The sequence below is a fragment of the Adiantum capillus-veneris genome, chromosome 25 (genome assembly GCF_014529385.1).
Source record: "Adiantum capillus-veneris isolate H3 chromosome 25, ASM1452938v2, whole genome shotgun sequence".
NCBI lineage: Eukaryota > Viridiplantae > Streptophyta > Polypodiopsida > Polypodiales > Pteridaceae > Adiantum > Adiantum capillus-veneris.
Genome location: NC_140955.1, coordinates 31,290,116 through 31,306,166, shown reverse-complemented (window position 1 = coordinate 31,306,166; position 16,051 = coordinate 31,290,116). Strand labels below are relative to the sequence as shown.

General features: G+C 42.4%; 1 protein-coding gene across 1 annotated transcript; it reads right to left on the bottom strand.

Moving 5' to 3' along the window:
* Window positions 1-8,662: 8,662 nt before the first annotated feature.
* Window positions 8,663-10,069, bottom strand: LOC147424658 (uncharacterized). The gene has a single exon (XM_086499807.1). It carries the CDS (start codon window positions 9,876-9,878, stop codon window positions 8,790-8,792), a length of 1,089 nt encoding a protein of 362 aa, XP_086355933.1. The 5' UTR covers window positions 9,879-10,069; the 3' UTR covers window positions 8,663-8,789.
* Between the last annotated feature and the right edge of the window lie 5,982 nt (window positions 10,070-16,051).

The following is a 16,051-nucleotide window of genomic DNA, read 5'->3' as shown; positions in this document are numbered from 1 at the left end:
AAGGCATTGTCTCGTGAGAAGCTTGAATCTTTCCGCAAAGCTTTGGGCTTACTCCCCTTTGTGGACTGATCTTGTCCTCAGGGCATGGCACTTCCCTTTACTCATGTGCCAGCTCTCGTTCACCGCATCACTCCAGGGGGGATTTGTTACCATATACATGTGGTAGTGATGTGTGTGAACACACTAGGACCGCCGGGGCATTTTTTCCCTCTTTAGGAGGTTTTTTCCCCCGTGCATTGTATATACGCCCATCACTCTAGGGCTATCTATCTTTCCATAGCACACTAAGTAACACATTCTCTATTGTGTGCCTTGAGCTTCCTTCGTCTTCTCCAAGCTGTGTGTGTTTCTCTGCAACCCTAATTCCAACATGACTATTGTGCATTTTCTATGTGCATTGGCAGCTCATTTTGGTTGGGATGTACATCAATCAGATATTGTTACTACTTTCTTGAATGGTGACATATTTAAGGAGGATGTAACGCAGCCTCGCGGTTTTGTCAAGAAAGGACAAGAGGACAAAGTGTACAAATGTAACAAGGCTTTGTAGTTGAAGCAATCTCCTCGTGCTTGGTATGAGAAAGCTGACACTCATTTGGTCAAACAAGGCTTTCGTAACAATCCAACAGAAAGCACATTGTATGTAAAGAGTGAGGGTGATGTACTTCTCATTGTGGTTCTTTATGTAGATGATTTGCTGATCACTGGACCAAATGAGGGACATATTGCTGAATTTAAGGCTGATTTGAATGCTACTTTCAAATAGATGAAAGATTTGGGTCTGTTGCATCATTACTTGGGTATACAATTTAAGCAGTGTGATGGCGGTATTGCCTTCTGTCAGAAAAGTTACATAGAGACATTGATATGTAATTTTGGACTTGAGGATTGCAAACCTATTGCCACTCCCATGGAAACAGGTTTCAAATTGAGTCTTCATGACGTTGGTGATCCTGTTGATGTCACGCTTTACCAAACTGCTATTGGATGCCTCATTTATGTATGCAACACGAGGCCAAATATTCAGTTTGCAGTCTCACAGATCAGCAGATTTATGCATAGCCTAGGGTCTAAGCATTGGCAGGCTATCAAGAGGATTTTTTGCTACCTTAGTGGCACTTTACATCTTGGCTTGTTTTATCCCAAGGGGGGATCATTGCCACTAGACTTACATGCTTTTTCGGACTCAGATTGGGGTGGTTGTTTTGACACGCGAGTGTCCATAAGTGGTTTTTGTTTCATGCTTAGCAGTTCATGTATATCATGGTTGAGCAAGAAGAAACCTATTGTGGCCACTTCGAGTTGTGAGGCTAAGTATAGGCAGTCTTCACAGCTACGGTTGAGTGTGTATGGCTCAGATACCTTATGGCTGATTTGGGTGTTGGACAGGACACTGCCAACAATATCTACACTAACAGTCAGAGCGCATTGGCAGTTGCGAGGAACCCATTTTTCATGCTCGCACAAAGCACATTGAGGTGCATTACCACAATGTCAGGGAGAGGCTCTCAGCAGGAGAGATCAGCTTGGCTTATGTGCCAACATAGGACAACCTTGCATATCCTTTCACAAAGGCATTGTCTCGTGAGAAGCTCGAAGCTTTCTGCAAAGCTTTGGGCTTACTCCCCTTTGTGGACCGATCATGTCCTCAGGGCATGGCACTTCCCTTTACTCATGTGCTAGCTCTCGTTCACCGCATCACTCCAGGGGGATTTGTTACCATATACATGTGGTAGTGATGTGTGTGAACACACTACGACCGTCGGGGCATTTTTTCTGTCTTTAAGAGGTTTTTCCCCCCATGCATTGTATATATGCCCATCACTCTAAGGCTATCTATCTTTCCATTGCACACTAAGTAACACACTCTCTATTGTGTGCCTTGAGCTTCCTTCGTCTTCTCCAAGCTATGTGCGTTTCTCTGCAACCCTAATTCCAACAATGCAATAATTGAAAACAGCTTTTACTAGAGATGACAATCTTAATAGTCTTAAGTCTCATGGTTGTCACAATATTTTACAATATATCTTACCAATTGGTATAAACGATCATCTCATAGATGATATTAGAAACACAATTTATAAGATTAGTGAGTTAGCATGTTGGATCTCATCAAAAGAGATAAGGAGAGATAGCATAGATGTAGCTTTGCTTAAATGCTATAGAGGTGAAGAAGTATTTTTCAACAAACATTCTTTCTATCCAAATGCATTTACTTGTGCATGTACTTTATGAAGTTACAATTGTTGGGACCATCCATTACATGTGGATGTTTTTCTTGGAGAGATTTATATAGACTTCAAAGGGTCCGTTCGCCAAAGGGCTCGCTTTGAGGGTCGCCAAAGGATGGCTCATACAGGAGTCTTTTGTTTTTACCTGCATGTTTTTGTATTCAATTGATCCAAAGATGCTCCAAATGTGGACTATTGAGATAAACTCCAAGGTAACTAAGGAGGAGCCGCAGCGGTCGGGCATCCTACGAAAAATGGATGTCAAAATGCGTGAAAAGATTATGAGATTTTGTCTTCTCAACTCATAAGTCATGAAAGGGAATTAAGAAATATGATGAGAGGAAAAGCAGAAATCTTTGTCTGATCGCTTGTTATTCAAGCGCAATTGTACCACTAGAAACCTTTCATTTTCAGATCATCTTCAAAAATTGCCAAACTTTTCTATTGGACGCTGGCTAGATGCAACAATTTTGGAGGCACAGCAAAATGGAGTATTGATTACTAAAGAAGAAGAAGAGTAGATGGCAAGGGGTTGTGATATGTAAGTATTTCCATTGCTTCTTATTTTAATCCACATTATAACATTTCTATGGTGAGTCTGATATTGTTTTATGTGCTTATAGTATCACAAATACGGAGCATTATGGTGAAACGGATAGACAAACGAAGGGTCACCTCGATAGTGGTGTGGCTACATCCAAGACATCTTTAAAATTAGCTTTAAAAAATTAGATATTTTTTATTTTTGATGTGAAGTGGATCAAAGTTGTTACTAGTGATTCCAATGCAATTGTGCGCAAAGATAACAGTGGACTAATTCAAGTGAACTCTAAGCAGAGAGATGCAGTTAGAGTACGTTTGGATTTTGTTGGATCATTAAATCTTGGGAGTGGAGGTTACGATACTCTTTGGCATAAGTTTGTAGTGTCATACACTATTTAAATAGCGTATATGCATATGTTTTTTTTTTTTTAATTAAATGTTTATCTTACGGGAACTTTCCATGAAGTGTCCTTCGATACGTCAAAAAGTAAAGTATGGATACAAACATGGATTTTTAGCTCTTCTGTACCACCTTCAGGATGAGGGAGAGGCCATCGACTGGGAGGCATTAGCTTGAAGAGTATGGTTTATGTATATATTTTGATTGAGAATAGTTCATGCATAGTTAGTTATGGTTATATTTTTTGTTCATGTATCTTAGTTATGGTTATAGTTATAATTCATGAATATGTTTTCATTGAGTATAGTTCATGTGTACTCAGTTTTGATTTTGGTTATGACACAGATCAAGCTCATGGTTACGGTTATGGTTAGGATGTTTGTTATGGTTTTTATCGTGGTCATGGTTATGGAATTGCTTTTTGTTATGTTTTTGGTTATGGTTTTAGAATCTTGTTATGGTTGTGGTTTGAAAATCTTGTTATGGCTATGATCATGGTTATAGATATGAATATAACTTCGAAATTCTGTGATGGTTATGGTTATGATTTTGAAATCTTATTATGGTTATGGTTTGGGAATATTGATATGGTTATCTTTATGATTTGAGAATCTTAATATGGTTATGATTATGGTTTTGGAATGTAATTATGGTTATAGTTGGCGAATCGTGTTATGGTTATGGTTATGATCATGATTATAGTTATACTTTTGGAATCTTGTTATGGTTATGGTTATGATTATAGTTATGGTTATGGTTCTAAAATATTTTTATGGTAATGGTTATTGTTACAATGTTAATCACCGGCAATGTAATGCAAAGTGGTAAATATTCATTGGGTTGAGTGCGGTTGTTTTTGCCTCTTCCTTTTGAGCAGAGAGGATTGGTTTTTAATGGTGTAGTACATGCAGCATCAGTTGCAAATACAGTTTTCCTTGCGATGGCCCCAACCGAGGGGGAACTTGCAACAGTTCTCCCTGGGATGCTTTCTACTTAGCTGTCTTTTGGATGTTGAACACCATTGGATGGGTTACCTTCTATTGGCACTGGAAACACATTACTTTATGGCAGGGCAATGCTGCTCAATTCAACAAATCTGCTACGTATCGAATGGGATGGCTAAGAGATTATTTATGGCTAAATTCCTCGCAGCTTATTAATGGCTATAACCCCTTTGGTATGTACAGCTTATCTGTGTGGGCATGGATGTTTTTGTTTGGGCATCTCGTGTGGGCTATCGGGTTTATGTTTTTTATTTTGCGGCGCGGTTACTGGCAAGAACTCATCAAAACTTTAGCTTGGGCTCATGAAAGAACGCCTCTTGCAAACATGATACGGTGGAAGGATAAACCGGTTTCCCTTTCTATCGTTCAAGCGTGACTAGTTGGATTAGCGCACTTTTCCGTGGGTTATGTATTTACCTACGCAGCTTTCTTGATAGCATCTACATCATGTAAATTTGGCTAGTTTTCATCTTCATTCAACTACAAAATTGCTTGTTCCCGCATCAGATTTACCCTCACTATCCTTTCTACTCAGCACACCGACTGCCCACTTGTTTTGTAGTAATGATACAACTTTGCTCACCTACCTACCAATTATGGCAAAAAAAATTCTTATTGAAAAGGAGAATAATAAGAAAAAATTGGTGAAAAAATAAAATCTTCTTTGCCAATTTTTGAGACGAGAGATTAAGAATAGTTTGTGGATCCAGATTAAACTAATATTTCCAAAAATTTGCAATCTCTACCATGCAACAGTGCACGCGTTCGTCTCCGTAATCGGTGCTCCCTAACTGGACGACCCAGATCCAATTATCAAGATTTTGGCTTTTCCAAACACGCACCCCGCAAGATGGCACACACCTGTGTCTTACCTGGAGTGTTGAAATCAAGTTGGTAGAAAAACTACTTACCCCCCTCCCCACCCGCCTTATCTAGCGCTTGTTTAGAGAATTGAAATCCTATCTATCAATAGATAAATAAGATAGGATGGATAGATGAAATACTGCAATTTACTCATATTCATCATTTTTGTTTATGCATTATTTATGTCCAATGTAATTCTTTAAGAGATGTATAATACTTACGTTAGAGGCATTAACTACACGGGGTGGAGCAGCTTGGTAGCTCGCAAGGCTCATAACATCGAGGTCAAGGGTTCAAATCCCGTCTCTGCAAAGTCGATTGTCAAAAAAAAATTCCAATTTACCGGAAGTTCCTACCGGAGATTAAAGATAATTAGTTTTTCCTTTCAGTTCTCCTGACTTCCCCATGGATGCAGCTTAATTAGTTCAAATAAAAATTGGGATTCTACCCCACTTTTATCATCGGTCTAGATTTATTCATAGTACATAGGCCCCTTTAACTCAGCGATAGAGTAACACCATGGTAAGATGTAAGCCGTCGGTTCAAATGCAACAAAGGGCTAAAAATAGTCATGTAAGATCCCAATAGAGAGAGTAGTCATCCAAAATTTAGATATCCAGTACCATTGGCTAGGAAAAAAAGATATTGGAGGAAACACGAACCCTGTTTGTGTGTGTGTGTGTGTGTGTGTGTGTGTGTGTTGGGGGGGGGGGGGGGGGGGGGGGGACCTTAATGGAACTAAGTCATCACGCAAAAAGAATATTGTATTGTCTCCCGCGGTATCTTTAAATCAGTTGGATATACTTTTTTGTACCAAAATGCAAATCTGACGAAAAGACGAACAATAAATAGATTTATCTATTTTTGTTTTATAGATATATATCTTTACATCTGCAGTTGCGAAAGAAGATACAAAATAATAATTGCACTCCACCTTGACTCATAGCAGTGTAAACGGTTTTCGACTGTTTGAAAGATGTGGAAAAGGGGAGACATAATTATCCCGTTCGATGCATAAATTTCCGACACACCCTCTGGTTGCTACCTATTTTTGTTATGCGAGACTATTTTTTAAGGTTTCCTAGGCACTGGTAGAATAAGTCCCTAAATATCCTCAAAGTAGAGATAGATGCAATAAAAAGCATAAGTTCCACGTATTCCTATGCATAACATGTGTAAACTCCTTATACTATACTACAAAATTCCGTATTTACCTACCCTAGATTCTCTAAGACAACTCCACTTTCCGTTGGATCATTGTTGTGTTAAAATGGTTAGCGAAGTCCTGGAAGAGAAAGGGGGCTTACCTACTAAATATCTGACGTGGCAGAAGGAATCTCCCAAGGACAAGAAGGGTGATATATTGGAACGACAAGCAGGGAGGAGAAAGAATTGGGCATCAATATAAGTATCGATAAGAGCACCCGTAGTTTTCAATGATTATTTAGACGCGTATTATAGTGTATATCCCAACGCCTATACCGACATTGGACATATGGACGCCTATACCAATGATACAATTTCAACAGTTATTTCGACCTCTATATCGACGTCTATAAATTTTAAAGGCCGTTTATTTGCATCGGAATAAAAGTCGGTTTTTTCGCGATATGTTGTAGTGATTCCCTAGGAAGGACAAGGACACCGTTCAATTTCTAGGACTGCTCCAACATGTAACCTAGAAGTAAGTCTCTTAGGGATCAAGGCTTCTCCGTCACAGTCGGGCGTCGGGGGGCTGCAGATCTCAGCCCTCCATTAAGTCGCCATTCCTGAGCGGAATGAAGGGGTAGAGGTGCTGGATGAGAGACACCTCAGCAGCTGGAATACGGTGGGGCTGCATCCAATCGACGCCGAACAACTCAACAGTCAGAATATTCTAGGAGGTGGAAACTCTGCATGCGTAATCTTCCCCTCTGTCGATGTGCAGCCGCCACATCAGCACCTGGAATCCATGCGGGCGTTTTCAGTGTATCGCTACCTGCAGTGCTCCACTTTAACATTCAAGTGTCCACTGTATCGGGCTGCAGTTTTCCGCCGTACTGTATCGAGCCCCATTGTCGCCCTAGGTTCACGTGCTCCACTCTATCAAGCTGCAATGTTCCACTCTCGCCATTCATGTGCCAACTGTATCGGGTTGTAGTGCTCCATTGTCGCCCTACTGGCCCCTCTCCGCCCGACAGTGACGGCCAGGAACGGTCATCCACTGACCATTCCCTTCAGAAAGTGCTCCCACCATGGCTCCCGGCCTTCACCGGTCGCCATGTGGTCGCCCTTTCTTTCAGGGAATGGTCAGTGGACGACCATTCCTTACACTTTCCTATGCCTATAATCAAATATGATAAAGATTGTTCATCTTACGGAAATGTGTATCTTTCCAACAAGACTGTAACGAATCATAGTAATTCAAATCCTTAAAAAAAACGGAAAGGAACATACTTGGTAAAGTAAGAGCATTTGTGCTATTGTAAGTCTTGGGTTGGTTGCTTTCAATATTACATGCGAACTTACCTTCTCTTCCATGTTATACCGGGCTTGCGATTGAACCACATTCCTTGGGAAAAAGCTAAACAAACAAACTTGTTTAGCGTATGTCCAAATCTTTTATGCTGAGCCATTTGACCGTTTCTTTTCATTATCGACAAATTAGCAACTGACACCTTCCACATCGATGGAGTTGTTTATTGGGAACCAAGTACATACTCATTGGGGAGAGGATTGTGCCAACCAGTGTTAGGATTTGAAGGGCAACCTATTTTTTCAAAAGATGGGTTGTAGAAAAATACACCCTTTCCTGCCCTTCCAATGAGAAAATTTCGCATGATTTACAAGGTAAGATACTATATTCTGTCAATGAGTATAACCAATATACATATAGATATTGAAAATGAGCATTAATATATATAGAATGTTTTTTAATTAGCCCTTCCATTGACATGTATTCTATTTTTTCACTCTTCTCTATAGAAGGATAATTTTTGAACAAGCCCTTCCAATGACAGACTCAAAAAAACTTTGGCCTTGATACGACCGACAAAATGCCTTAAGGACAGATGGGCGTCAAATCCTATCACTGGTGCCAACTCTCCACCGTACTCATGGATGGTCTTTTTAACAAAAATTTAAAAAAAGACCCAAGCACAGGAGCACAAAAGGCAAGTACATTATTATTACTGCAACAAAGTAGATGGACATTATAATCACATTTTCAGTTGCCTAGCTTCAAAGTCATTATTTAACATATTTTTCATGGTACACTAGCATTTCTAGTTGGTAAGGAAATCCATATACTATTTATTTTATTTACTTTTTGGAGAGGAGGGGGGAGGAGAGAAGAGGAGTAGTAGTCCCAAGGTGGAGGAGAAGAAGGAGAATTTGCTCACATATCTCTCAGTCAACGAGACACTTCAATATCCTGATACCAGAGGAGAATATGTATAGTAGATAGTCATCGACCATCTTCTAGGGCGCAAGCGAGTCCAATTGCGGTATGGAAAGCTAATGCCATTAATGTGAGGCCAAGCTTCCAATGTCATATCTCAATCCTTAAAGCAACTAAATCATTGACACAAAAGTATTAAAATCATCTGTTGCTCCTGATTGCTTTTATAATGAAGTCAGGATAAAAGAATTGGCTTATATAGATATATAATATACAAGAAAACATATATGTAGTTACAGTTTATAAGCTAAATTTTAAAGGTAGGGAAATTACCTAGGCAATGCTAGTATATGGAAGGTCAGGTCAGGTCAAGGCCAAGCATGAGTATAGAAGCCCTTCCATCTCAATTCTCCCAGCAAATGTTTGGCATCCTGTCTCGTGATGGGGGAAAAGGAGTCCCATCCGAAGGCGCGCATACTAGGGTGCGCATAGTGAGCCTCTATGAATAGCTCATCCACAATGTTTGGCATCTGAGGGTCCTCCATCCAAGCCTTCAACAAGGGCCACTCACTCCCCTCTATGTCCATTTTCACTACCACTGCATCCTCCCTTGTTAGCTTCAGCTCCTCCTTTATAAACCTTGTTATATTCACTGATCCTAATCTCTCATCATCCTTGTGAGAGGCAAGCTTGTAATATATGTGTATCCTCTCTAGCATCCACTTGGGTATGCCTGGCTTTTCCCTCACAAGCACAGAATCGTTGCCCGCCTTTGTGAGTGCATTGCCCCCCTCATCAAAGGCCTGCTTGGGAGCTCTCCACGACCTTAAATTTGCCTCGAATGCATGAATCTCTGTAAAATCACAAGGGTACATTCGCAAGAACCAACGTACACTTGTTGTAAACCTGTTTGCACCCAAGTCTATGTAGACTCTCCTTTTCCTCTTGTTCAGATTGACCTTGGATGCAAGTAGCCATGGCAGCAAATGCGTCTTGTCCTCGACGTCCTCAACAAACTTCAAAGCATACCCTCTTCTGAAATTCTTCTTCTCATCAAGCTTCTCTATAAGCCTTCCCTTCACTAAGCAAGATGATGGCTGCCCAATCCACTTCATCTGCTGCCATGGATTGGGGTGAGATATGTGATTCTCCTTGATTGCTTTCATGCCATGGGAAGAAGATTCATCACTGTCTTCGTCATTGTCATCATCGTCGAAAAATTCCTCCTTGTGGCTGCACAACTTGGTGCGTCTCTGCGCAATGGCAACTCCCCGTGCGCCTTTTACCATGGGTGAAGCAGGGCAATTGCATAGACAGGCCAATAGGGGATCATCTACTTTGTGGTGGTAAGCGAGGTGATCTACAATGATGTAAATGAATTGGATACCAAGCAAGCAGTAGAGAAGGTGAACCTGGAGCTTCTTGTTGGGGGAGGAGAGCTCCGTGAGCACACCCATCGATGCTAATTGCTGGTCTGGAACGTTGGAAAAAGCTTGTTCTATAATGTGTGACACTGGCACTCACTAATTGCTGTGTAAAGAAGAAAGGTGAAAAACCGACCATGTGCATCAGAAATTGTGCAGAGAACTGAAGATGAAGAAAAGGGTTTTTGGTTTTTTTTTGGGTTGGTTTTGGTTTTGCCGGGGGGGGGGGGGGGACCTCTGCAAAGTGTATGAGAGAAGCGAAATAAAGTTGGACTGCTAAGTTGCGAACAGTGAACAGTGAAAAGGCCTACTACTACTACTACTACTACTACTACTACAGTCCTCTTGCTATTTGGTATAAGAAGATAATAATGAGAGCATCATAAAAGAGCACTGAGGCCTATGTATATTGATGTTGTGGGAGTAGGTGAGCATATGTGGGTGTGCGTGCGTGCATATGACACTCGTAAATGTCACAACAGAATGTAACATCCACCAGGTGAGCGCGCGCAACAAACAAACAAAGAGAGAGAGATCATGAGGAGTCCCATGAGAGTCGGCTCTGCTTGCCAACAAGCTTGCTTGTACATGATTCAGTACTCATCACGAGATTGCCCTTTCCTCTTCAATCCTCTCTGATCTCTCTCTCTCTCTCGCGTCTAGTCTGATCGACTTCTCGAGTGTGGCGGTCGTCACTCTTTTGAGTCTTGACTCTCGATGGATCCATCCCGATTCGAATTTTGAGCCCATTTCTCTTTAAACGAGCCCGTCCTAAGGCTGAGCTGGTCTCCCGCCATTTCCTGGACTCCAGTAAATAGCTAGGGTGGGAATCGGGATCTACGCTAGTCGCTACTAGGCTCATAGATTGATCAGGCTCCAGGACCCAGGACCCAAGGGGCAGGGGGGATCTTTTGTGAGCACAGCTAACGTACCTACGTTGTCAATTGTCCGATCATGGTGTGACAGACAATTCCTAAAACGCGAGTCGCGACTCGCAGGGCCAGATCACTGCTTTTACTGCTCAGCTGCGAAGAGGAGGACTCAAGAGTCAGGACACATTTTCCCGAGCACTGGTGTGATACCTACAGGCTACACCTCAAGCTGAGGCGTTGATGTAGTAAAAGAGCGGCTGAAATTACGGGCAATTGGTTGGGAGAATTTGTCCTTGAAAATTGGTGAAAACTCAGGACTCGGGAGTGTGTGTGTGTCAGACTCAGGACTCAGGGGAGGCAGTGGCCCTGGGCCGAGGCTGGTATTCCCTGTCAAAAAGCGGCTGGGGCAGTGGCAGCCTCCCTAAAAAGTACCATGCACCAGCTGGAACTTGGCAGTGACCATCGAATCTCGATCTTTCCATGTCCACTGCGGCCCGTAGCCCTGCCGAATATTGTGGCCACAAAATCTATTAAAGTTCTAGAAGTCTTAGTGTAAATTCAACAAATGCTTCACATTAACCTAAAAATCTAGAAAAATTTGAAGTGACCCTCCTTTTTTTTTTCTCTCTAGTTAGATAAAAATTTTATTTTATTTTTGGAAACTCCAGAAATGTATTAAAAGGAAAAAACAATCTTGCCTCACAATTGGGGGGAGAGGCATACCAAAACAAAAGGAAGAGTAGTTTTCAGACGTAATCAAAGCACACTAGACTCAGAGCTGTAGCGGTGTGCATGCTTTGTACTAGTTCATGCAGAGCACATTTTCTTGTCATCATCCCGGCTTGCTATTGCACTCACTAAGGCATCTGAGACCCGGTCCCTCTTCCCTGCCCCCTCCCCCTTTTGGGGGGGGCAAGGCCCATGGAACTACACGAAGCTCTCAGAGATGGTCTCGTTCAAGCCAGAGTCCCTTTGGCAATATCTGGAAATCAACCCCCCCTGTCCATGCCAAAGTTATGGCAAACCCCCTTTTCCAAGCAGGGATGGGCGCTCTATCTACTGGGCCAAACCCCTCATTCCCTACCCCTCTGCAATCCAACCCTGTTTCACGAATTGGCTCCCCTCGGCAACCCCAACCATCGTATGCAACCATGGCAGACATCCCTCCAACAAATTCCACCAATTGGGCCTCTTCTTCTGGCAAGCCTCTGCAATCTTCTGTCATGCCCCTCTTTCCGCTTAAAGAACCAGGTATGGATTTTCAAGAGCAATATAAATCGCTTTTCTCTGATAAAATTGAGGAAGAATTTAAAGACATCCGCTCCTTCTCTAAGTTTATCCAACAGAGCAAGGCCATAGGAGACAATCTTGCCTATGCCGAGACCATCCTCAACCCCTCACACTACCATCACGACAAGCAGGAAAACTCCCCCCATTCTGTGAAACACGATGAAGGGGTTGAAGCCTTTCAAGGGCTTGAAGGGGTCACCATCCCTAAAAGGGAGCTGGATTTATGGCATTCACAACTTCAGAACAGAGTTGTCATCGGCCTCTGTCATGGAGTAAGGCCGTCTGTAGAAGCCCTGAGAACTTGGATGGCACAAACCTGGGAAAACCGTAACATCAAAGTTTCGCATGTCCAGTACTTGCCAAACAACTACTACTTGTTTTTTTGCGACGACACTAATGCAGCTCTGCAGATATTAGCCAAGGTCAATGGATAATTAAGAACACTCCCCTTTCTGTTTTTAATTGGTATATTGGGTTTAACCCAAGAGGGCCCAAGCCCTCAAAAGTGCCCGTCTGGGTCGACTTTCCTGATCTCCCCATTGAACTTTACCCATGGCTCAAGAATATAGGAAATTGTATCGGAAGGGTTCTGGGACAAAGAATCAGGAGCGGGATTAATCCCAAATGGGTTCCGCAATTACTTATCGAAATAGACCTCAATGAAGATCTCAAGAGCAATGTCCCTGTGAGAGATTCTACTGGCTCAATCCTGCATATCCAAACAATCGCATACAAAAACTTACCAAACGCATGCTTCCATTGCATGAAGCAAGGACACTTCATCAAAGATTGCCCTGAGCTTAATCCGCAGGCCTCACAAGAAGTGCCTCCACAAGCCAAAGCTAGGGACTTCCACCCTGTTCCAAAGAAAAATACCGCCAAAAACACCAGGAATGTCAAACCCCCCAACTCAAGATTCAAAAACAGTTTCAGTCCTCTCTTGGATGAGGTGTTTGACCCCCTCATACATGACTCAATAGCCCCGAAGTGTCAAGCAAAGCAAATGATTCTTCCCCAACTCCAGGACAAGACGTCCCAATCTATAACAATGTCAAACTTCCTAAAGAGACTTCCCACCCTCCTCAAAGCCCCATGGACAAAGCAAGAGGTATGTTGTCAGAATCATCCTCTGACTCTGAAGGTGAGGCTATCCACAACTCCCAAGCCCAAAATAAACATGGAGATGAAGACCTTACCTTTGCTGCTCAACTTGAAGAAAAGGATCAGCTAATGAAGACCCAAATCCTCTCTGACTCAGATCACTCAGTAGACATTTTAATGACACAAGCTGAGGAAGAGAGACTCCCTCTCCCCCCACCAACAGCCCCAAAGAGGAAAAAGGAACTATCCAAAGACCCTACAAGGGTCTCAGTCTCCATGGCCAAACCCACTAAAAACAGTAAGAAATGAAGTATCCCCCTCTCAGACGATTCACGCTCAACTGCAAAGGTCTCACTGACCCAGCCAGGTCCCAAGTCATTAAGCAATGGATGAGTGACTCTAATCTTAAGCCTGACATCCTATGTTTACAGGAACTAAAGACCTCTGGATGCACTCTACTATCCAACCTCAACAGGATAAAAGCAAGATTCTCTTGGTATATCACCGACCATTCACATGGCAAAGGAGGAGCTGCCCTAGCAATAAATGACCAGTACTCTAACTTCATTTCTCCTGTCAACAAAGCCCAGAATGGTAACTGGGTAGCTGTGTCTTTGTGTTCTCCATTTGATTTCACGATTGTTTCAGTTTATGCTTCTAACTCCCTCTCAGTAAGAGCCACTACATGGGAAGAAATCTCGAGATTACCCCAGCCTCTCATGATTGCAGGAGACTTCAACATGGTGGAAGTGATAGAGGACAGATGGAGCAGATTAGGCTAGACAATTAGAGGTTTAGAAAAAAAGGAATGGGAAAAGCTCTTGGAATCTCACAAGCTGCTGGACATCTCAGAGAGCACTGGATTTACTTGGAACAATAATCAACTCGGTCAATGCTTTAGAGCAACCAGACTTGACAGAATTTACATGAATGTAGATCTGCTGCATCAGTTTTGGCAAGTAAGCTGTCACAAAGACACCTCTCTTCTGCTCTCAGATCATACTCCTGTTCTTTTTTAATTTCATAAAGAAGAAATCAAGCACAGAGCTGGGTGGCCTCACATGGATCAATCTCTTTTTGGTATCAAAGTTGTTCATCAGAAAATTCATGAAGTATTTGCTAGGTCTTTTGAGCATTCTCACTCCCCTTTCAAAGCTTGGGACCTGGCTGTCAAGCAAACTCAAACCTTGTTGACTGGTTTTAAAAAGAAAGCTAATGAGATTAGGGCCCGCAAAAGGATGATGATAGCTAAACAAATCTCGGATTTGGAGGGTAGTCTCCTCCCCCATTGTCCTCCCCCTCCCTCCCTCTTTGAATTAAAGGACCAACTTAGGAAGGAAGAGCTTTTGGCTGCTCAATCCTCTCTCAACTAGACAAGAGAACACTGGCAGGAAAGGTTGACAGACCAGACAAAGATATGTTCAAACTACTTAAGAGAGAAAAAAAAGGATTTTCTCCCTTTCTTGAAAGATAAAGAAGGGAAAATAGCTGGATCTCAAAAGGAAAATATGCAAGTGGTGAAGGATTATTTTGTTGGCATCTTCTCAACTCCTCCCCAAAGGGGGGCTGACATTACTCAGGCAAGACCAGCCATTGCTGGTCTGAGGGAAAAAATGGTGCATGCTCATCTTGTCAGATCTCTTGATCAGCCCCTCACTGAGGTAGAGTTGAGTGACAGCATCGATGCCTTAAAAGCTGGAAAATCACCTGGTATGGATGGCCTACCAAATGAGTTCTTTAAAGAGTTTAAAGTTTTTTTGTTACCTTTCCTGCTCAGATTATGGTATGAGGCAGTCAAAGTCGGAGCTCTTCCTTCCTCAGTCAACACTGGTGTTATCAAACTAATTCATAAGAAGGGAGGGAAAGAGGACTTGGGGAATTGGAGACCCATCTCATGTCTGACTTCTGTCTATAAAATATTTGCCCTGTCTCTAGCTAGAAGGATCAGTAACCTTATGCATTACATTATTCTTCCTGAGCAAAAGGGGTTCATAAAGCACAGATACATTCTGGACACTATCATCACTCTTTGGGAAGCAATAGAGTTTGCACAAGAAAGTGAGCAAGAATTCATGTTCTTTAAAATTGATTTTGACAAGGCTTATGATAGAATTGAGTGGGATTTTATATTCCAATCTCTTTATAAGGTATGTGCATACTCTCTTTGGTAATGCCTTTGCTAGAGTAGCTATCAATGGAGAGCTCACTTCTGCCATTCCCTTAAAAAGATCGATCAGACAGGGTTGCCCCATTGCACCATTGCTCTATGCGATATGCTCAGATGCCTTGGGATGGCTTATCCAGTCAGCAATGGTAAAAGGTAGAATCAAAGGTATAAGTATTCCAGGGGCAAATAAGGACCTTTGCCTTCAACAGTTTGCTGATGACACCAACGCACTAATGAGTAATGACAGCTGCTCAATTGAGACTTTTTGGGAATGCATGAGCTCCTTCTGTCTAGCAAGTGGATCAGTTATCAACCACTCTAAAACTGGTTTTAAGCTATCCGAAGGTAACACCCCTCAGCTGGTTCTGAATGCAGGTTGTAAAGAAATTGCAGATGGACAGGTTTTTAGACTCCTTGGCATCCCAATGGGGTTCAAGATGTCTTTAACTCAGAGGTGGGACTGGATTCTTGCCAAGTTCAGGGCTAAGATCTTCCAATGGCAGGGTCACCATACCTCCCTTCCCTCGAGGGTCTTTGTGCTCAACCACTACATCTTGCCCTCACTAATCTATTTCTTGTCCTGTTGGCAGCCATTGCAATATCAGCTAAACATGGTCTACTCCCTTGCTAGATCATTTCTTTGGGGAGGAGATCCCGACCATCCTAAAATTTCCAAGGTAGCCTGATCCACATGCTACCTTCCTAAGAGCAAAGGAGGACTAGGACTTCTCAACCTAGACAAAATGGCCACTAAAATGGCTCGGAAGTGGATTCTA